Raw genomic sequence first — 22,817 nt, forward strand, 5'->3', positions numbered from 1 at the left:
TCTAGGAAGGGGCTCGGGAGGGACAGAGATCAGAGGGAGCCCCGCCAGGCAGTATAATACAAGGACAGGCTCTGGACACCAAAGGCAGTGGGCTCAAGGGCTGGGGGGCCAGAACCCTGGCAGCTTCAGGTTGACCTTGATGGACGTGGGATCCTTTGCGGGGGTGATGGGGCAGCGGAGGTGTTGGGGTTAAAGGGCAATGAGGATGACCCATGGTGGGCAGCACAGGAAAGGGAGGAGCGGGTAGATTAACGAAGCAGGTCAGTGAAGAGTGATCCCACAGGCAGGGGGCGCGCGGGATGCACGGCTCCTTCCTCCTGACTTCCGTGAAGACTCAGTATTTTCCATAAATTACAAGTTTAAAACACGCCAAGGTGCTGGGGCCCTGTGCAGGTCAGAAATGGGTCCACAAGAGGCCAGGGTGACCCGGCCTCAGCTGGGCCAGCGGTGTTCCTGGGGCCACACAGTCCAGAGGAGCCCCACAGGCCGGGGGCAGCCAGCCGAGCAGCCTCCTGCAAGCTCCTGCCCCTCCCTGCACAGACGTGTGCCCACCCTGCCCGTACCTTTCTTCTGCCCAGCAAGGTCCGTGAAAGCTGCAGGTTCTGACATCTGTGCAGCAACAGCTTGGGTCCTAGAGGGGGAGGAGATACCCTGAGGAGGCTGACAGAAAGGAGGGTCTGGGGGCCGTGGGGCTAGACGCCACGGTCAGGGTCCTGGGGAGGGACTCCTCTCCAGTGGGGAGCCTAGCCCCACGGCCCAAGCAGAGCAGAGCTGGGCGGGGCTGCAGGATGGGGCTCCTCCCCGGTGGCAGCACCACCCCCCACTCCCAGGACCTGCACCCCGGGGCCCACATTCTCGAGCCCTCTCTGCTGGCCCCTGGCTCCTGAGCAGCCCCTCACTCACCCCTGCAGGAAGGTGGAGATGAGGGCCTCCTTCACCTCGGGCTGCTCCTCCGTGGCCCCCGCCTCCTTAGGCACTGTCGGGAGAACAGGGCGAGCCACTGGAATGACGCCACACACCCCTGAGCGCAGATTCTGGCCAGCACCCCTGCCAGTGACGCCTGGACCACCCACCAGGGGCCCTGGCCCGGTCCCCTGGAGCCCCGAGGAAGCCTGTGCCCACTGCCCCACCTTGTCCATGGTCACCCCACCAGTGGCAGGAAATGGAAGGAGTGTGCACTTGATTCACCAGCCCTCCGAGTTGCTGAGAGGGCCCGGGAAGAAACCACTCAGGGTGGTGGGGGCTTCTAGGAGGCTCTAGCTGAGCGGAGCCCACAGGGTAGTGGGTGGGGACTGGGTCAGGAGCTTGGAGGCTGCACGCTGCCCACTCTGCCCCCGCTCCCACGCCCACTCACAGCCAGAGACGTGCAAGCCTGCGGAGCAGAGGGCCTGGCCGGCAGCGTTGGAGGCGATGCAGGTGTAGGTGCCCTGGTGCTGTCGGCCCACGTCCAGCAGGACCAGGCTGTGCTGCTGGGCGGAGCTGGCCACCGTGTAGCCGGGCGTGTGGCGGCCGATCCACAGCACACCCTGCTCGGCTTCCTCCCGCAGCCAGTGCACAGCCGGCGGTGGGCTTCCTGCGGGCAGGAGTACACGGTGGATGGCCCTTCCCCACACCAGGAGGGCGGCTCACCTCCGAGCCTCTCTAGAAGGGTCCTGCGTGGGGGCAGGGAGGCGGGACCGCCTACCTTCCACCTTCACGGAGAAAGTGATGCTGGAACCCTTTTTCACCTTCTTGGAGGTGAATTTCTCCAGGAACCGGGGTGGGACCAGCTGCTGGCGTGCATCTGGAAAGACACAGGGCACTTAGTGGCAAACAACACGGATTCCCAGTTCCACACGGGGATTCACAATTCCCCCTCACATTCCCTTACTGAATCTATGCCCAGGGCCTCCCTCTCTCTGCCCTCCGGATTCAGCTCACCTAATGCTGGCTTCTCTTCTGGTTCATTGGGGCCTGAAAAAAGCACACAAGTCAGATCTACAGCACCAAGGTGCCCCCTCCCCTGAACAAGCCTGCCTATCAGGGTGGTAGTCTCGAGGGGGGCCCCACCCACTTCCACACACCACACACAGCACCTTTCCTAAACCTGGCTGGCCATGCAGACCTGGGATTTGCACTCAGGCCCATGGACCAGATGCAGTGCTACCCCATGTCAGCCCAGGGGTCTGGGGCTCGGCGCTGAAACCAACACAGGAACAGGTCTGCTCAAAAAGTCACACTGAAGCCAAGCCACGGGCAATGTTGGCTCCCTAGACCAGTGCAGACTTGGGTAAGACAGGGAATCACCTTGCAGTGCTCAGAACTTGGAACAGTAAGGAAGTTCAGACTTCTCCTTCTAAAATGACTATGAGTCTCTTCCTCCCCAGAGTCTACCGAAGGCCCCAGGCTTGCCTGGGATGACTCCACCAGCTAGCTAGCCTTCTAGCTAGTCAGTTTTCATGGACCCCTTACCCACTCAGCTTCCCTGGCGGCTCAGACAGTAAAGAACCTGCCTGCAATGCAAGAGACCTGGGCTCAATCCCTGGGTTGAGAAGATCCCCTGTAGAAGGGAAAGGCTACCCTCTCCATTATTCTTTTTTTTTTCCCCATTATTCTTGAATGGAAACTTCCACCGCCAGAGCAGCCTGGAGGACTGCAGTCCATGGGGTCACAGAGGGTCGGAAGTGACTGAGCGGCTAGCATTTTCACACACACACTTCACCCCTTAGGGGCACATGCTCTCTGGGGAGCAGTTTCTGGGCACCTGTGACTTCTGTACACAGAGGCAGTGACCACTGGGTCCTGGCTTCCAGGCCTGCCACAAGTGTGCCAACCCAGGTGTGGACGCCAGGCCCTGCCACACTGCTGGGCACCCACCTCGGACCAGGAGACGAGCAGAGGAGTAAGCGGCACCCACGGCGTTGCTGATGTAGGCCGAGTACTGGCCTGCATCCTCGCTGGTGACCGAGACAATCTCCAGGGTGCGCAGCATCTTTCTGTCCGCCATACGTATGTGCGCGGATGCGGTCAGGGGCTGCCCATCTTTGAACCAGTAGAGTCGAGGCGTGGGGTAGCCTGAGGCCACAGGGGGAGCGGTGAGCGCAGGGCCCCAGCCCAGTGGGCACCGTGCTCACCACAGGCCCTCAGAGCCTGGGGTCACCGGTGACCATGCAACTGTGGCTTGGCAGGAGACAGCGCCATGCCCTCTGTCCCTCTCCCGCTCACCTTTCACCTTGAGCTGGAACTTGGCCAGCCGCGTGCCGGGGGCCACCTGCAGGTCTTTCAGCTCCTCCACGACCTGGGGCAGCTGCCCCTCCTCTGAGGTAGACTCTGTACCCTCTTGTTCCCGGCTGGCAGGGAGAACAAAGAAGTGGCAGCCGTGAGCAGGACCAGTGAGGGCTCTGGGACAGAAGGGGTCCGGGGTTGGGGTGGGTCAGTCCTGAGTTCTCTTCTGTGCTGGGTGGAGAGTACGGTGGGCTGGCTGAAGCCACCACACTTGGGATGCTGTCAGTCCAAGCCAGCACTGCCACCCCCGCAAGGACCCGGGACCACCAGCCCACTGGGCGCTGCCCACCTCTGCCTGGCGCTCTACCTGGACAGGTAGCCCTGGGCGCTGAAGTAGGACGAGGTCTCCGTGGCGTCCGCAGCGGTGTCATAGTCGGTGCTGGTCACTGCGGGTAAAGGGTGGGGCTGAAGCGAGGCCTGCACCTCATCTTCTTCCCAGGCACGACCCCAACCCCCGGAGGGCACCCAATTCTAACTGTGCAGCCATTCCCGGGGGACACTCACACTTCTGCACTTCTGAGTCAGAAGGAACAGGGGACGCGGCTGCCTGCGGCCCCTCCCTGGCCCCAGGCTACTTACCAGCCCATGCTTCCAGGCCTGTAACTGACTTCAAGACCCAACAAATTATCAATATTGGGCTTCGTAATAGCAGACAGTGGCAATTAACTTAGTTCCTTAGTCCCAGCTAACTAAGGAACAAGGGTGACACAGGTCTCAGAACCAGCAGCTGGGGTTTTCTCTTAGAGCCACAATGAAGAACAAGGGCTACATTTATCCTCTGCTGTGGTCTGAGTGCTGTATCCACCCCCCCAAATTCCTATGTTCAAGTCCGTACTCCTACCACGATGGTGTCTGAAGGTGGGACCTTTTCAAGGTGATCAGACTTAGATGAGGTCGTAAGAGTGGAGCCTCATGAATGGGATTAGTGCCCTGCCCTAATAAGAAGGGACCCCTTCTCCCTTCCCCCACGTGAGAACAGTGAGAAGACAGATGTTGGCAACTTGGAAGAGGACTCTCACCAGCACCCTTCCGTCTCCATAACTTCAGGCAGTGTACTTCTATCATTTAAGCTGCCCAGTCTATGGGACTTTGTTACAACAGCCTGAAATAAGATACCCACCCCCGAAACAACCAAAGGAAAACAAACACAATAAAGAAAATAGTGGCTGTGATGTAGGGATTTATAATAAGAAACAGAAGTTTGGTCTTCTTCCTGTTCCTGACTCAGAGTTCCTACACACTTGGAATTTCCTAACTGGACAGGTGTAGAGGTGGGGATTTTTTAAAAATTTATTTAAATTGGAGGTTAATTACTTTACAATATTGTGGTGGGTTTTGCCATACATTGACATGAATCAGACATGGGTGTACATGTGTCTCCCATCCTGACCCCCCCTCCCACCTCCCTCCCCATCCCATCCCTCTGGGTCATCCCAGTGCACCAGCCCTGAGCACCCTGTCTCATGCAGTGAACCTGGACTGGCGATCTGTTTCACATATAATAATATACATGTTTCAATGCTATTTTCCCAAATCATCCCACCCTTGCCTTCTCCCACAGAGTCCAAAAGTCTATTCTTTACATCTGTGTCTCTTTTGCTGTCTCGCATACAGGGTCATCATTACCATCTTTCTAGACTCCATATATATGCAGTAGTATAATGTATTGGTGTTTTTCTTTCTGGCTTACTTCACTCTGTATAATAGGCTCCAGTTTCATCCACCTCATTAGAACCGATTCAAATGAATTCTTTTTAACGGCTGAGTAATACTCCATCGTGTATATGTACCACAGCTTTCTTATCCATTCATCTGCTGATGGACATCTAGGTTGCTTCCATGTCCTGGCTGTTATAAACAGTGCTGTGATGAACATTGGGGTACACGTGTCTCTTTCAATTCTGGTTTCCTCAGTGTGTATGCCCAGAAGTGGGATTGCTGGGTCATAAGGCAGTTCTATTTCCAGTTTTTTAAGGAATCTCCACACTGTTCTCTATAGTGGCTGTACTAGTTTGCATTCTCACCAACAGCGTAAGAGGGTTCCCTTTTCTCCACACCCTCTCCAGCCTTTATTGTTTGTAGACTTTTGGATAGCAGCCATTCTGACTGGTGTGAAATGGTACCTCACTGTGGCCTTGATTTGCATTTCTCTGATAATGAGTGATGTTGAGCATCTTTTCATGTGTTTGTTAGCCATCTGTATGTCTTCTTTGGAGAAATGTCTGTTTAGTTCTTTGGCCCATTTTTTGATTGGGTCATTTATTTTTCTGGAATTGAGCTGCAGGAGCTGCTTGTATATTTTTGAGATTAATTGTCTGTTGCTTCATTTGCTATTATTTTCTCCTATTCTGAAGGCTGTCTTTTCACCTTGCTTATAGTTTCCTTCGTTGTGAAAAAGTTTTTAAGTTTAATTAGGTCCCATTTGTTTATTTTTGCTTTTATTTCCATTACTCTGGGAGGTGGGTCATAGAGGATCCTGCTGTGATGTAGGTCAGAGAGTGTTTTGCCTATGTTTTCCTCTAGGAGTTTTATAGTTTCTGGTCTTAGGTTTAGATCTTTAATCCTTTTTATTTTTGTGTATTTTAGAAAGTGTTCTAGTTTCATTCTTTTACAAGTGGTTGACCAGTTTTCCTAGTACCACTTGTTAAACAGATTGTCTTTTCTCCATTGTATATTCTTGCCTCCTTTGTCAAAGATAAGGCGTCCATAGGTGCGTGGATTTATCTCTGGGCTTTCTATTTTGTTCCATTGAGCTATGTTTCTGCCTTTATGCCAGTACCATACTGTCTTGATGACTGTTGCTTTGTAGTATAGTCTGAAGTCAGGCAGGTTGATTCCTCCAGTTCCATTCTTCTTTCTCAAGATTGCTTTGGCTATTTGAGGTTTTCTGTATTTCTATACAAATTGTGAAATTATTTGTTCTAGTTCTCTGAAAAATACCATTGGTAGCTTGATAGGGATTGCACTGAGTCTATAGATTGCTTTGGGTAGTATATTTATTTTCACTATATTGATTCTTCTGATCCATGAACGTGGTATATTTCTCCATCTATTTGTGTCATCTTTGATTTCTTTCATCAGTGTTTTATAGTTTTCTGTATATAGGTCTTTTGTTTCTTTAGGTAGATTTGGATTTTACATTAATGATGTGATTTTTTCCTGAAAGCCCCTAAGGATGTGGTGATTGATTCTTCCATAAGCCAGGGTAACCAACCACAGGATTAGAAGGTTGGGAACTTCTGACCACCAGGAAGGAGAGAAGGGCTGGAGATTTCGTTCAATCACCAATGGTCAATGATGTAATCAGTGTGTCTGTATAATGAAACCTCCATTAAAAACCCAAGAGAACAGGGTTCATAGAGCTTTCCCATTGGTAAGCACACAATCAGGGGTGAGTGGCAAGCTCGACCTGGGCCCTTCCCACCTTCCTGGTCTACACATCTCTTCCATCTGGCTGTTTCTAAGTTATATCCTTTTATAATAAACTGCTGACATAGTAAGTAACATGTTTCTCTGAGTTCTGTGAACCACTTTAGCAAATTAATCAAATCCAAGGAAAGAATCACTGGAACCTCTAATTTATAGCATATTGGCCAGAAGCACAGGTGACAACCTGGACTTGCAGCTGATACCTGAAGTGGTGGGAGGCAGCTTTGTGGGAGTGAGCCCTTGACCTACGAGATCTGATGCTATCTGGGAAGATGGGATCAGAATTGAGTTAAACTATAGGACACTCAGCTGGTGTTGCAGATAATTTCTTTTTGTAGGAGAAAAAATACCCATAAGTTAGAATTGGGTACAGAATCAGCAGAATGGTTTTCAAGTCACAGGCATTACGCAAGTGAAGGACAGTGATCTGTTAGAGACAGGAATGCAGGCGGATTGTTTACCAACTGAGCTATGAGGGAAGCCTCAGGAAACAACACTGGGTCCTATCATTGCCCCAGCTTCCTGCCTGAGGTTTACATGAAGGGGAAACTGAGGCAGAGCCAGGCAGATCCTGAGTGGGGGAAACAAGAGCTGATGTCCTGAGAGACAAAGGCAGTCTTTGTCCATGGAACAGAAAATCAGAGAAGAGAAAGCTGTTCAGAGAGAGGGCCCCCTTTCTTGAGGATTCAGCAGAACACCAATTGGTACATGCATACCGGAGAGCCATCTGAAAGGACCAGAGGAGCACAAGGGCTGCAATAAGGTCTGTCCACGGGCAGATTGGGCACTTTCATAATTCATAGGGTATCAGGCAGAATGCTCAGGAACACTTACTTCAGCAGACAGACAGTCAGCTTGGACTGAGCACTGCCTTGGCCCCACCTACCAAATCACACAAGGCAGATCCAAAAGGATCCAGCTGCTTCCAAGCAACTCACTGTATCACTCAAGAAGACATGCAGAAACACAAAATACTCACCTCTCAACCGGGTTAAATTCACACTGTCAGGCATTTAGCCAAGACTGTCAAGACATGCAAGGAGTCAGAAAACACACAACCTATAACACGCAGAATAATCTGTCAGTCGAAACCAACTCAGACTTGACACAGATGTTAGAACTGAGAGGGAAGGACATTCACGCAAGCACTAGAACTGTGTTCCATGTGTTCAAAAGGTTAAGACGAGATCTAGAACATATCAAAAACACTCAAGTAGGGTGGCTTCCAGAGTGGTCTAGTGGTTAAGAATCCACCCACCCATGCAGCAGACATGGATCTGATCCCTGATACAGGAAGCTCCCACATGCTGCAGAGCGGCTAGACTCTGCATCACACCTCCTGAGCCAAGCCTCTTGAGCCTGTGAGCCTCAACAAGAGAAGCCACCACACCAAAACAAGAGTAGCTCCCGCTCCAGGCAACCGGAGAAAGCTCACATGCAGCGACAGCCCAGTGCAGTCAAAAATGAAAAAGGAAACAAATACATTTATGATGCAATAGATGAAATTTTCTTTTTTACTAAAAAAAAAAAAAAGAAAAATGATTCAAGCAGAACTTCTAGGGATAAACAACACAAGGGATGGGATTGATAGAAAATTAGATACTATGGGGAAAAAGGAGAGTGAATTAAAAGCACAGCAATAGGAACTACGCAAAATGAAATGCACAGAAAACAAGAATGTTAAAATATAAAAGGATTATTAGTGAGCTGTAGGACAACTTCAGTTGCGCTCAGTTCTCAGTCTTGTCTGACTCTTTGTGAACCCTTGGACTGTAGCCCACCAGGCTCCTCTGTCCATAGCATTTCCCAGGCAAGGAAACTGGAGTAGGTTGCCATTTCCTTCTCCAGGGGATCTTCCTGAGCCAGGGATCGAACCTGTGTCTCTTGCATCTCCTGCATTGCCAGGCTGATTCATCACAAGATTCTGCAAGATAATTACAGAAAGCATCTACCTCTGCCTCACTGACTAGGGCAAAGACTTTGACTCTGTGGATCACAACAAATGGTGGAAAATTCTTACAAAGATGGGAATACCAGACCACCTTACCTGTCTTCTGAGAAATCTGTATGTATGTCAAGAAGCAACAGTTAGAACCGGACATGGAACAATGGGATGATTCAAAATTGGGAAAGGAGTACGTCAAGGCTATATATTGTCACCCTGCTTTTTTTAACATATATGCAGAGTACATCATGAGGAATGCCAGGCTGGATGACTCACAAACTGGAATCAAGATTGCCAGGAAAAATATCAATAACCTTTGATATACAGAAGGTGAAAAGGAACTAAAGAGCCTCTTGATGAAGGTGAGAGGAGAGTAAAAAAGCTGGCTTAAAACTCAACATTCAAAAACCTAAGATCATGGCATCTGGTCCCATCACTTCATGGCAAATAGATGGGGAAACAATGGAAACAGTGACAGACTTTATTTTCTTGGGCTCCAAAATCACTGCAGAAAGTGACTGCAGCCATTAAATTAAAAGATGCTTGCTCCTTGGAAGAAAAGCTATGACAAACCTAGATACTATATTAAAAAGCAGACATCATTTTGCCAACAAAGGTCCATATAGTCAAAGGTATAATTTCTCCAGTAGTCAAGTATGGCTGTGAGTGTTGGACCATAAAGAAGGCTGAGTGCAGAAGAACTGATGCTTTTGAACTGTAGTGCTAGAGAAGATTCTTCAGAGTCCCTTGGACTACAAGGAGATCAAATCAGTCAATCCTAAAAGAAATCAACCCTGAATATTCATTGGAAGGACTGATGCTAAAGCTGAAGCTCCAATACTGTGGCCACCTGATGCAAAGGGCCAACTCATTGGAAAAGACCCTGATGCTGGAAAAGATTGATGGCAGGAGAAGGGGACGACAGAGGTTGAGATGGTTGGATGGCATTACTGACTCAATGGACATGAGTCTGAGCAAACTCCAGGAGATAGTGAAGGACAGGGAAGCCTGGCATGTTGCAGTCCATGGGGCTGCAAAGAGTTGGACACAACTGAGCAACTGAGCAACAAGCGCAACTTCAACTGCCTCGATTGTGTATAAGTCCCCAGATGAAGGGGGAAAGGAAAAATATTTCAAGAAATAATGCCTCACAAATTTCAAACTTAATGAAAAATATTAAAAGTGTTAGTTGCTAAGTTGTGTCCAACTCTTCTGTGAATCCATGGATTGTACAGCCCACCAGGCTCCTCTGTCCATGGAATTCTCCAGGCAAGAATGCGGCAGAGTAGCCCTTCCATCCTGCATGAGATCATCCTGACCCAGGGATCAAACCTGAGTTTACTGCATTGTAGGCAGATTCTTTACCATCTGAGCTACCAGGGAAGCCCCATTGACTCAAGAACCTCAATTAACTGCAAGATAAGGAACATAAAGACAAGTGCACCAAAAATTATGATTACTCAAAAACCACTGATAAAAAGGAAATAATAAAATGTACTCAGAGATTATGTTTGCAGGAATTGACAGGCTGATCCTAAAATTCATTAAAAAATACATGAGACTCAGGATGGTCAAAACAATCAAGTTGGCGGACTCACACTTATCAAAACTTAATACAAAGCTACAATAGTCAAAACAGTGTAATAACGGCATAATGACAGACATCTGGACGAATGGAAGAGAAATGAAAGTCAGAAATAAATCTATACATTTAATGGAAATTCATTTCTGGCAAAAAGAGTTCCAAGACAATGTTATAAGGAAAATATTCTTTTCAAAAAATAATGCAGGTACTTTTCCCTAGCCCGTGGCTTTTCATCCTCAACACTTGATTTTTCACAGAGCAAACGGTTTTAAGTCTGAGGAGGTCCACTTTACCAATTTTTCGTTTCAGGGTGAAGTCTAAGTAGTCTTTTCCTAGCCCTTGATCCTGAGGATTTCTTCCCACGTTTTCCCTAAAAGTTTGATAGGTTCATATTTTACATTTAAGTATGTAATCCATTCTGAGGTAATTTTCAAACAAGGTTGAAGTTCCTATTTTTGGTTTCTTTTTTTAATTAATAAATTTTAATTGGAGGATACTTCCTTTACAATATTGTGATGGTTTTTGCCATACCTCAACGTGAATCAGCCACGGGTGCACGTATTTCCCCCATCCTGAAGCCCCCCTCCCACCCCACCCCATCCCTCTGGGTTGTCCCAGAGCACTGGCTTTGGGTGCCCTGCTTCATGCATCAAATGTGCACTGGTCATCTACTTCACATACGGTAATACACGTGTTTCAATGCTGTTCTCTCAAGTCATCCCACCCTCGCCTTCCCCCACAGAGTCCAAAAGTGTTCTTTACATCTGTGTCTCTTTTGCTGCCCTGCATATAGGATCATCGTTACTGTCCTTCTAAATTCCATACATATGTGTTAATATTGGCGTTTCTCTTTCTGACTTACTTTACTCGGTATAATAGGTTCTAGGCTCATCCACCTCATTAGAACTGACTCAAATGCATTCCTTCTTATAGCTGAGTAGTATTCCATTGAGTATATGTACCACAACTTCCTTATCCATTCATCTGCCGATGGACATCTAGGTTGCATCCATGTCCCAGCGATTATCGTAAACAGTGCTGCAATGAACACTGGGGTACACGTGTCTCTTTCAATTCTGGTTTCCTTGGTGTGTTCATATTTTTGTCTACAATTGTTCAAATGACTCCAGCACTATTTGAAATTCCATCCTTGAATCTGAAATTCTGTGTTTCCTCAATTTGTTTTTGGATTTTTGTGAAAAATCAGATGGATTTATTTGTACTGAAGCTATCTAGGGGCCCACCAGGAATCAGGAACAAAGATCAAATATATATATTTCTTATTATGCCACAGTGCTGTTAACCACCCACTGCGCCCATGGGGTACCTCCAAGTCTTCCCAGGTTCTTCCCCACCCCATTTACCTGGCAAGGGGGCTCGAAGAGAAGTCTCTATCTGCCACAAGACTTTCCAGCCCCAAATTCTGCCTGACCTGAGACCAATGCTGGGCTGGTAATCCTCCAACCCAGCACTGCCTCTCACTGCCAGGATCCCTGCCCTGCCTGAATCTTCACACCCAAATGTGCACTCACGGTCCACACGGAGCTCTGCCTTTGTAGAGGACACACCCACACTGTTCTCAGCCAGGCAGCGGTAGACACCCATGTCTGCTGGCACCACCGCCGTGATGATGAGCTGGTGGCCGCCCTGCTGGTCCTCACTGATCATGTAGTGGTCGTCCTCCTCCAGCATCCTCCCATCCTTGAACCAGCGCACAGTGGGCACAGGCTGGCCTGTCACCACACAGTCGAAGCTCACAGGGTACCCATCCAGCACCTCCTGATTCTGTAGCTCGGTCAGGAACACCGGGGCTAGAAGAGAAGGGCAGGGCACCCAGCACGTCAGCCCTGGGTTCCCCGCAGCTACCCCAGCGGCCAGCAGTTCAGTGCTGCATGGCACCCATTCACGTGAGTGCTCACAGACTGGTGGCCAAACAGAATTCTCTCTCTGCCAACTGAGCTATCCCCTCCTCCCCATGCTCTAGAAGAACCCTCTCTTTGCCAGCCTGGTTCCCAAGCTCCCATGAGGCCAGAGAGACAGCAGACAAGAAATGGGGAGGAAGGGGAAGTTAAGGGAAGGCCAAGGCTGGCAAGTCTGGAATTGGAAGCACACAGCAGCTCAGAGTTGAAGAGGAGGAATGATGCTTTGGTTGTCAACCACCCCTTTAGGGATCATTATGATGGTGATCATTATGAGGGTAATGATGTTCCCTATTAGAGAGAAGTAAACAGCGAAATGACTTTTCAATTAACTTTCATTGCCAGAGTGGGAAATGGGGTTCAGACTGGACTATGTGGGACCCTACTTTTTATACAGATTACATCTCAAACCCTCATGGGGGAAAAAATAAATCCCTAAACTCTAGGAAGTCAGTATGTCTGAACATATTTCATAAAATAGGACTCTGAGGCTCAAAGAGGCAGAGCTGGAATTTAAACTGAGCTTTGTCTCACCCCAAAGTCAGGGCTCTTTCCAGCTCAGTGGACCGCATCTGCCCACAACCAGAAGCTAAAGCCCAGCCACCTCCTCGAGTCTTCAGCTGACGCTGGATCGCCAGCCTGGCTTTGCCCGTCCTCCCCGCGTACAGCTTGCAGACTCACCAGCCTCTGCCGTCAGCACTGGCTCCAGCGGGGCTGAAGGGGGGGGTGCCACCTTGCCAATGCGCATCTCCACCTTGCGCGGTCCCAGCTCAGACAGGCTGATGTCCACACGGATGCCCAACACGCCAAACATCTCCTGGAAGCGGCTGGCTGCCCGGCGGGCCTCCGCCAGCGTCTCAAAGCAGATGCAGATGGAGTGCTCATCTTCGCGGTATGTCTGCCAGTCCCCAGGCTCCTCAGGCTCTGCCTTGCCCTCGTCAGCGCTGAAGAAGATCTCCTCGTCCGAGACCTCCGCCGGGCCTTTCGTGCGGAAGAGGCGGTGCAGCCGCCGGGCGGCCCGGCGGAAGGTGTCATCCAGCTCACCCCCGGAGGAGCTCTCGGTCTCACTCTCCGTGCCACTGACCACCACGTTGGCACTGTGGGCCATGTGGCCAAACTTGTTGCTCACCTGACAGGTGTAGCGGCCAGCGTCAGCCCGGCCCAGGCTAGTGACCAGCAGAGAACAGGTGCCGTCCGCAAGCTGGTCGATGTGGTGGTGCCGGCTGTCCGTCAGTTCCACGCCGTCCTTCAGCCAGCGGGCGCGCACGTCTGTCTTGCTGGACACGACACACTCCAGATGCAGGACGTCTCCCACCTGTGCCACGGTGTCCCCAAACGTGCAGCGGAGCACGGGCCCCTCCTGCTGCTGCATCTCCTTCCGGACCTTATAACCCTTGAAGGCCGCCTGGATCTTCACCGCGGCCTGGTCCAAGGCCGGGTCACCCAGGTCCCCAGCACTCAGGTCTCCTGGTGGTGGGCGTACTGCAGGTGGCTTCTCCTGCGGCTTCCCAGAGGGGGCTGCTGGGGCCCCAGCCTGTGTGCACAGGCAAGGTAGGGTGCCTGAGGCCCAGGGCAGGCAAAGGATGCGGCGGGACACATGCAGGGCAGGGGGCAGCAGACCCCGGGCCTCCTGCCCCAGCCCCACGCCTCCCGCCTGCTGCTCGCTCTCAACCACACTCCCTTCACTGAGGCCGAACACCTGAGGGCTTCTGCTGCTGACAGAAGGCAAGTCTACCCTCCCTGAAACTGCTTTTCCCAGAGGGGGACAGAGCTGTGAGGAATACCACAGAGAGATTGGTTCCAGCTCTTCAGGAAAAGCGCTTTAACAGCCACGTGGATGGATGGATGGGTAGGGGCATCGTAGCTGGGTCGGTAGCTGGATGACCAATAGATGGGCAGGTGGTGGGTGGGAAAATGACTGGATGAATGAGTGCTGGATGGACTGACGGACAGACAGTGGAAAGACCACGTGTGGATGCATGATGGAGTGGCAAAAATCTAAGAAACATGGGCCTCTCCTTGCAGGTCAAGCGGGAGACTCACCTTGCTGGCCAGTGGCGAGGTGCTGGGCCTCCCAGCCTTCTTGAGGTAGGTAACCAGCGAAGGCGTGCCTGCACGGGACTCGTCGTCAGAGCTGGTGTGCGAGAGGTCGGCCTCGCCCGTGCGCGCCAGCTCGTCGGCCGTGGAATACTCCTCTGAGAGGTCAGGCGCGGCCTCCTCGGCCTCCTGCCGCGGGCCCTGCGGGCGGCCATCCTCCTCGGGCAGCTCGCTGATGGAGTCTAGCGTGGGCTCGCGGCTCATGCGGCGCTTCCGGGCCAGCGCCTCCCACAGCAGGTGCAGGTCGCCCTCCTGGGCTGCCTCAGGGGGCAGGCTGGGCTGAGCAGGGCCCTCCTCCCCAGATTCTGGGCTCAGCACCACTGAGGAGGGCGGGAGACTGGTCAGTTAGACAAGCACAGCGACCCCAGGCCAGCCCTGGCTACTGACCACAGTTCCCTTTAGAGGCCTCTGCTGCCTGCCTGCTCCAGTACTCTTGCCTGGAAAATCCCATGGACGGAGGAGCCTGGTGGGCTGCAGTCCATGGGGTCACTACGAGTTGGACACGACTGAGTGACTTCACTTTCACTTTTCACTTTCATGCATTGGAGAAGGAAATGGTAACCCACTCCAGTGTTCCTGCCTGGAGAATCCCAGGGAGGAGGGAGCCTGGTGGGCTGCCGTCTATGGGGTCGCACAGAGTCGGACACGACTGAAGCGACTTAGCAGCAGCAGCAGCTGCCTGCCTGGGCCCCGAGAGCTCGGATGGACAGTCTTGACAAGGTTTTAGAGGCTCTGAACGGCCCTCTCTAGGCCCAATTCTCCCTCCTGCACGAGAGCGAGTGAACACAGGAAACCCCAGGCCGGGGGCACAGCAGGTGCAGGGGGCTCAGACAGCAGGCATGCAAGGATTCAAAGAGCCAGCAGGGGGCACCAAGAGGGGGCATCGGCCAGGGGGCAGTGTGGCCTCAGATGTCAGTGATACGGGCGCTGACAGGAGGCTCAGCCACGCTGATCGGTGCACCTCCCCACCCCAGGCCTCAGCCCTGCATGTGAGGGGTGTCTGTCCAGCAGTTTCTCAAGAGAGGGCCAGCGAGGAAGCGCGTGGGCCCACTCCACCCCCCGGGCTCCTTCCTCCCCTCCGCACAGCGGGCCCCAGGAGACATACCCTGGAAAGCAGCAGCTGACCCAGAGGCTGAGTCCCGCGCAGGGGCGCAGCGGTACTCTCCCTGGTCCTCTGCGGAGAAGCCCCGGATCAGCAGCACCTGCCGCTGGCCCTGGCGGAGCAGCTGGAAGTGCCCGCTTGGCTGGACGCGCTCCGTCCCCTTCAGCCAGACGACCTCACCCGCCTCAGCCACCTCACACTCCAGGCACACGTCTTCCCCGGCCGCCACCTGCCGGCTCTCGGGGGCGGGGGCTGCAGGCCTGGGCTCCAGGGGCTCTGCTGGGAACGCGAATCTGGGTCAGCAAGGGTGCGGGCGGGGACCCTCAGCTGAGAGAGGCTTTGAGGGCTGCAAGCTGGGCCCCCGCCCTCGTCAACTAAGACTAAGGCAGCCACTCACCGAGCTTCACCATCTGGGGCAGGTACACGGGCTCCCCAGCACCCGCCGGGCCCACTGCGGCCACACGGAAGCGGTAGGTCTCCCCAGGGACCAGGCCAGCCACCACACACTCGGGCCCGGGCACCAGATCCTGGCACAGCTGCCACTCTCCCGTGGCTGCCGCCTTCATCTCCACCCGGTAGCCACGGAGACCCCCTCCGCCATCGCTCGTGGGGGCCACCCAGGACAATGTCACGGAGCTGCTGCTGCGCCCCACCACCTCTGCGTCCTCTGGGGGGTCGGGGAGGCCTGTGGGGCGGGGAGGAGGCGGTCAGGGCAGCAGCAGGCAGCCTGCACCCGCAGACCTGCCCACGCTGGTGTCTGCCCCCGAGAGCTGTGAGCAGCTGTGCCCTCAGCCTCGTCTTCCTGCAGGGCTGACAATGGTGCACTGGAGTCACAGTAAGTGTGGGCCCCGAGCCCACTCCGCCTGTGGGGCCACAGACAGCCCCCAACAGCTTCTGAAGTGGAAATGCCTCGTCCCCCCACCCACCTCCCCCAGAGCCCTGCGCCCGAGCTGCGGCAGGCAGGCCCAAGCCACCCACCCAGGACAGTGAGCCTCGCGGAGGCGACAGCATCGTGAGCAGCAAAGGTGACCTCGCCGGCGTGGTGCGGCTGGGCCCGGTGCAGCAGCAGGGCGTGGTGGCTGCCATCGGCAGCCATGGTCCAGTCTGCGTCATCGGGCTGCACGGAGGCTCCGTTTATGTACCAAGTCGCCTCGCCCACGGGCACCGTCTCGCTAAGGGTGCAGCTGAAGCTGGCCTGCCCCCCAGCGCGCACGGTCACATCCTGGGGCGCCTCCAAGACCTCTAGACGCCAGCCTGTGGGGCGGGGTAGGGTGGCAGTGTGAGCACAGGGCTGGGGGGACCTGGGGGCACTCAGAGACACCTATGTCACCCCCAGCCCACAGCCCCAGAGCAGAGGAGGGCGCCTAGCCTCCCGCTCCTCCCACCTCTGGGAGCAGCCTCAGAGATCAACGTCCCCAGCACAACCACCCTGCACTCTCCTGTCTCAGAGATCACTGCCCTTCCCAGAGGCCCCAGCTCCCCCAGCTCCCTCCACCCCCCACCAAGCAGCCAGGTGCCCAGTGGAGGAGTCCCTATGACCCCTGCTGCCCCAGCCCTTGCCTATGACCCCCAGCCAAATATCCAATGGGGGGGGTGTCTCAGGAACCTAGCCCCTCTCCTGTGACGCCAGCCCCCATACCTCCCCCACAAGGTGGCATCTCCTGGGCGGGCTCTGAGAGGCTCATGTGCCATGTCCCCAGCCTCATCACCACCCCCTGCACCCGAGCAGCGTGGGATCTAGTGAGAGAGGTGAAGAGTCCCACACAAGGGCTCGAGCCCACCCCGTCCCACCCCGCTGCAGCGTGCAGTATTTAGGAGGACGGGTCTGAGAGAGACGCACCCCTGTGGTCCCAGCATCAGCCCCAGCACCCCTGATGCGGGTCATCCCCTGGGCCCCCCCGACCCCTACCCTCCTGCACTCCCGCAGGGGGACATCAGCTGGGGGACCACGGAGAACCGCCCTCCCGAGCCCACAAGTCTGACCTCTGACGGTGAGGAAGGCAGACGTCACCATGTCCCCCGCCAGGAAGGTCACGCGGCAGCTGTCCTGTGGCCGCAGGTTTTTGAGCAGCAGCAGGTGCCGCAGGCCGTTCTCGAAGTAGACCACCTCTGCATTGTCAGAGGTGCGCACGGGCTCATCGTCCAGCAGCCAGGTGTGGGCGGCCACCTCCGGCTGGGACAGGACGCACTCGAACAGCGCCTCGCCGCCCTCGGGCGCCTCCACGTTTTCCAGGCCCTTCACCACCGTGTTCTTGGCTGCAGAAAGACAGTGGCTCAAGGCGTGCTCAGGGCTTTTCCTGCCCAGCAACCCAAGAGTCGTGCGGGAGAGCCCCCCTCAGGACGAAGGGCCTCAGAGGATGCGGCCAGGGGGAGGGCGTCTGGGTGTCCACCAGGAGGAGCCACACAGGGACGCCCTAAGGCCCTGGCCATCCCCACACAGGGACGCCCTAAGGCCCCGGCCATCCCCACACAGGGACGCCCTAAGGCCCCGGCCATCCCCACACAGGGACGCCCTAAGGCCCCGGCCATCCTCACACAGGGACGCCCTAAGGCCCTGGCCATCCTCACACAGGGACGCCCTAAGGCCCTGGCCATCCCCACACAGGGACGCCCTAGGGCCCCGGCCATCCCCACACAGGGACGCCCTAAGGCCCCGGCCATCCCCACACAGGGACGCCCTAAGGCCCCGGCCATCCCCACACAGGGACGCCCTAAGGCCCCGGCCATCCTCACACAGGGACGCCCTAAGGCCCTGGCCATCCTCACAGAGGGACTTCCTAAGGCCCTGGCCATCCCCACACAGGGACGCCCTAGGGCCCCGGCCATCCCCACACAGGGACGCCCTAAGGCCCTGGCCATCCCCACACAGGGACGCCCTAAGGCCCTGGCCATCCCCACACAGGGACGCCCTAAGGCCCCGGCCATCCTCACAGAGGGACATCCTAAGGCCCTGGCCATCCTCACACAGGGACGCCCTAAGGCCCCGGCCATCCTCACAGAGGGACATCCTAAGGCCCTGGCCATCCTCACACAGGGACGCCCTAAGGCCCTGGCCATCCCCACACAGGGACGCCCTAAGGCCCCGGCCATCCTCACAGAGGGACATCCTAAGGCCCTGGCCATCCCCACGCCGTCACCAGGCCTTGGTTAGGAAGGAGAGTCCGCTCCACCTAACAGGTAAGAAGCCTCACAGATGTTCACAGGCTGAAAACTCACCCAAAGCTGCGGCCAGGCTCAAACGCAGACGGAGGCTTCAGCCTCTCAGCTCTGCTGCAGCATGGGCCTCTGCAAAACTGTTCCCTTCCTTTCCTCCCCCAGCCAGGGCTAGCAGACCCACTGGGCTGCTCCCCTCACTCACTCGGACCAGACATATCTCTACCCTCATTCTCAGCCTGCTCCAGTTCTCCTGTACACAGAGGCCAGGAGTCAGTGGCGAGCAGCTATGCATGTTCTGCGGAAGCCAGGGTGTCAGGCCTGGGCATGCCAGGCCCCAGATTCAGCTCAGCACCTGGGCCCCAAGGGCTTGCCACCTCCGAGAGCCCATTCCCATGACGGGCCCCTGGTACCGACACCAGTGCCTTCAAGCTCCGGGGGGGCTTCTTGGAGGAGGCAGATCTCTGAGGATGGGCATGACTCAGCCAGGAAGGGGAGGGGTCCAGGAAGCAGAAGCACCTGGAGGGGACAGTGTGGTGGGAATGAAGAGGGATGGGTGGGGGGCAGTAGGGAGCCAGGCCAGTGGAGCGAAGGACACCAAGCAAGGTGAGGGGCAGCAGCCAGGAGCGGAGGCGGGCAGGAACGGAGCACGACGGCACCCAAGGCTGCACAGGATGCTGCGGAGGTCTGGACCTCCCCAGAGCCGAGGGCCCACGGCGCCCATCCGCCCATCCGTATCCTTCTCCTCGCTGCACTCCTGGCCCAAGTCTGCTCACGTCATAGGCCAGACTCCCCCACATCCCGGGCTCCTTTATTCCCCGAGTCAGAACTGACAGAACCAACAAGGACTTAGGGATGCACGTGTCCCACATCGCCGCCGTGCTTGGATGGCTGTGCCCAGCCAGATCGAGGCTGCGGCTGCTCTCGGCAGCGATGTAGTGGTGGGGGTGGGGGTGGAGGGAGGGGGAGGGTTGGGCCTACAGTCACTGCTGGAGCTCACCCTCCTTAACGCCTATTTCTACCCAATCCCAGATTCTACAGCAGCAGTGGCGAGCCCGAGGCCTCCGTCCTGCCGTCTCCCGCATTTCATTCTCTACTCCCTGCCGGGGGCCCAAAGGCTGTGCCCTAGATGTCCCCAAGCCCCTGCCCCAGCTGCCTCCTTCAGACCAGCTCACACTGCAGCTCCTCACTGCTCCTATCACATTCCGTCACCTCCCACAGCTCCCATCACAGTCCTTCACCTTCCACAGGAAAGCCACCAGTGGAGGGAGGGAGCTCTGTCTGTCCACTGTTGGGCCCCCAGGGGCCAAACAAAGAGTGTTTAACAATGGAGCTGTTGGAGTAGTCTGTGAATGGAATCCGAGTGACCTCAGGGGGACTGTGGCCCAGACCGGGCCCCACCTGCTCTTCCCGTTTTGGATGGCCCCTGACAACTGCCAGCTCTCACCACTGGGAACATTTCAGGTTTTCCCAATCAAATGCGGCCACAGCCAAATGACACCCCCTCCCCTGCAGAGCTGCTCCGTGTCCCCCATGGGGTATCCCTGCCGTGCTGCAAATGGGGAAGTGGGGCTCAGAGTGTCCTCTAAGTGACCAGCCCAGGAAGGGGCAGTGCTGGGGTCTGAACCCGGGACTCGGAGTGAGCCCAGTGGCCCTCCTCTGCTCTAGGACCCAGCCCTGTCTATGGTCCCAAAGGCCCCAGACCTGCTCATCTACCTGCCAGCCTCGGCCTCCATCCCTCCCCAACAGGGTGTTTGGAATGCAGATCCTTCGAGCAGCCTCTGCCCCGTGTTTCCCAGCTGTTCCATCAGACTGCTTGGGGATGAGAAGGGGTCTGGGTGGGCTGGCTCAGGGCCTAGGACCTGCCTCCTGGGAGCCCCTCTTTCCCGCATCCTGTCACTGCCTGCCACTCCGCCGGCACGGCTCGGCGTGGGCCTCCGCGCAGCTGTCCTGGGCCCGGGGGCTGCCCGCCAGGCGGCCTCACCTTGCACTTGCAGCAGGGCCACCACGCGGGTGCCCGCGGCCTCGCAAGAATAGATGCCGCTGTCACAGGGCAAGGCCGGCCTGAAGGACAGCCTGGCCACGGTCCAGTCCTGCTCTATGACGACACGGTGCCCGTCCGCACACACCGCCTGCTCGTCCATCTTCCACGTGGCCTGCACAGGCCGTGAGTACTGGCAGAGGAGCTCGGCCGGGCCGCCCTCCTCCACTGCCAGGTCCTGCATGGCACTGACCACTTCCACTGTGGGATCTGTCGGCCGACAGGCCAGGCACGTGTCAGCCGGAGCCGCGTGCCTGCGGACCCCCACCCTCTGCAGTCAGCGTCAGCGACTCAGAGGCAAGCAGAAGCAGGGCTGTGGCGGAAGGCGGACCCGCCCAGCGACCCAGGGCCCTCTGCGTGGGGCCAACCTCGCCCCCTCGCCCCCCCGCTTGCAGCAGACTGCACTGTTTGTCCACTCTCTATCTGCTGGGTCCCTCCTACCACTGGTCCCTCTGAGCCCCCACTTCCTCTAGCCCGGGATACCTGGTGCCCCAATAGGACAGAAAACCCACACCTGAAAGCCCTCGGGCCCGTTCAGGATCCAAAGCTCTGCTGGGCACGGGGCATCCCCAGTCCAACTCGCCCCTTCTCCAGGGGCCTTGTCGCCCACCCCCTCAGGGAGCCCACCCCACCTCCACTTGCTGACATCCCATTCAACAAATCGGCTGCCCCAGGATCTGGGCAAGTGCTCACGTTTACTGTGCAAAAGCACAGAGGAGGCCAGTTGAGAAACTGGGCCCCAAGTGGTTGAAACCACACTGGGCTGTCATGCCAAGAATGCGCAAAACCTCTTGACAACAGGCTGAGGGAATTCCCTGGAAGTCCGCTACCCTCTCCAATGGCTAGCTCTTTCCCAGAAGGGCACAAGACCCTGACCAAACCCACAGCAGCGGAAGCAGCTACAAGCGAGGACAGTGCAGGCCAAGCCCAGGGCTGGGAAGGCTGCCTTCACCTCCAGGCTGCTCTCTGGATGTGTGCCCGAGGAAGGGGCAGCCAGGCCCAAGGCCCCGTGAGCAGGTGGGAACGGGGTCGGCCTCCAGCATCACTGCTGAGTCCGACCTTCTTTCTCATCTACCAGCTAGGACTGCTGCCTGCCCACAGCTCTCACCCCTGGCACACATGGAAAGATGCCCCCTGCATCCTGGGGGTCAGTCCCCAAACCCCCACCCAGGAAGCCCGCAGGAAGCGTGCAGGGGTAGCAGAGCGGAAGTTTTAGCACAGGGCAGGGTTCCATCGGCTGGTACCTTTGACCAACAACTTGGCCCTGGAGACCAGGGACCCTGCTCGGTAGGTGACGGTGCCTGAGTCAGCCACCCCCAGGCCTGAGAGCGTGAGGGAGTGGATGGTCCCATCACGCACGGAGATGGCACTCTGAGGGCCGTCCTGCAGCAGGGTCCCATCCAGCCACCAGTGGGCCTCCGGCCCACCTGCACGGGACACCTCGCAGGAGAACGTGGCCACCTCCCCCGCAAAGACGTCCACGTTCTGTAAGCCACGTACCAGGCACGGTGCTGCCTCTGTGCGAGAGGGCAAAAGGAGGGGAGATGGGGTGCCCTGGGTCTGCGGGGCCACACGGCGGTCTACCATTTGGGGCTAACCTGGGTCCACCATGCTGGAGGCAGCCTGGGGATGGGGTGTAGAGATCGACCCTGGCCAGCTGGCACCCCCTGCTCACGGGATGAGACAAGGAGAACACCCCCAGTGAGTCTGTGGAGAGCCATCTCAGCCCTCCTGCACCCTACAGCGCCCTTCACGATGTGTTTGCCTCCATCAGATGAGACCAGTGTCCGCACCTACACCCTTTTCAGTGAGGGAGAACTGACAAGCCTCGAGTCCCTTGGAAGCGGTCCTTAAGGGGTTTGGGGCAGCACAGAAAGGTGAAGTCGTGGGGCCCACCTCTCTGAGAGGGAGGGGGTCTGCTAGGGAAGTGAGCCCTACTTCCTGGGGCTTTGGAAGTAGATGCTTCTCCCATCCTCAGAGGCCCATGTGTCCAGACGTCCCCTAGGGTCCCCTGGCCCCAAGGTTCTGGGGCCCTAGTGCAGAACGCATCCTGCCCTGACCTGCTACACAGGCTGTGAGTCCAGGGGGCTTCCCAGACCCTGTTCTGTGCTGGCACACCCACCCCAGCCAGGCCCTCCCCCAGAGCGCCCCATGTCCCTCCCAGGCGTGCACATCGACACCCCTGTCCCAGGCCCACACCAGTCACTCCGTGTCCTCACAGGCGTGCACATCTAACCACACCCCTAACCTGTCCGCCAGCTCCCTATTCCATCTCCAACACG

The 22,817-nt window shown here is 56.1% G+C and overlaps 1 protein-coding gene across 42 annotated transcripts in view; it reads right to left on the bottom strand.

Moving 5' to 3' along the window:
* OBSCN (obscurin, cytoskeletal calmodulin and titin-interacting RhoGEF) overlaps positions 1 to 22,817 on the bottom strand; it is a 231,601-nt gene that overhangs the window by 36,808 nt on the left and 171,976 nt on the right. For 36 of the 42 annotated variants that reach the window (XM_042249479.1, XM_060416153.1, XM_042249500.1 and 33 more), the window contains 17 exons: positions 21,780 to 22,052; positions 20,479 to 20,745; positions 17,325 to 17,597; positions 16,320 to 16,595; positions 15,739 to 16,026; positions 15,345 to 15,620; positions 14,186 to 14,559; positions 12,824 to 13,676; positions 11,756 to 12,034; positions 3,572 to 3,650; positions 3,205 to 3,329; positions 2,857 to 3,054; positions 1,921 to 1,953; positions 1,685 to 1,783; positions 1,355 to 1,573; positions 904 to 976; positions 564 to 631 (listed from right to left, as the gene is read on the bottom strand). In XM_042249479.1, coding sequence (XP_042105413.1) covers positions 564 to 631; positions 904 to 976; positions 1,355 to 1,573; positions 1,685 to 1,783; positions 1,921 to 1,953; positions 2,857 to 3,054; positions 3,205 to 3,329; positions 3,572 to 3,650; positions 11,756 to 12,034; positions 12,824 to 13,676; positions 14,186 to 14,559; positions 15,345 to 15,620; positions 15,739 to 16,026; positions 16,320 to 16,595; positions 17,325 to 17,597; positions 20,479 to 20,745; positions 21,780 to 22,052 — 4,053 coding nt within the window. The remainder of the gene's footprint in view (positions 1 to 563; positions 632 to 903; positions 977 to 1,354; positions 1,574 to 1,684; positions 1,784 to 1,920; positions 1,954 to 2,856; positions 3,055 to 3,204; positions 3,330 to 3,571; positions 3,651 to 11,755; positions 12,035 to 12,823; positions 13,677 to 14,185; positions 14,560 to 15,344; positions 15,621 to 15,738; positions 16,027 to 16,319; positions 16,596 to 17,324; positions 17,598 to 20,478; positions 20,746 to 21,779; positions 22,053 to 22,817) is intronic. The other 6 variants (XM_042249505.1, XM_042249495.1, XM_060416162.1 and 3 more) reach the window with 2 other exon arrangements.

Source organism: Ovis aries, chromosome 5, assembly GCF_016772045.2.
Source record: "Ovis aries strain OAR_USU_Benz2616 breed Rambouillet chromosome 5, ARS-UI_Ramb_v3.0, whole genome shotgun sequence".
In the NCBI taxonomy this organism is placed as follows: Eukaryota; Metazoa; Chordata; class Mammalia; order Artiodactyla; family Bovidae; genus Ovis; species Ovis aries.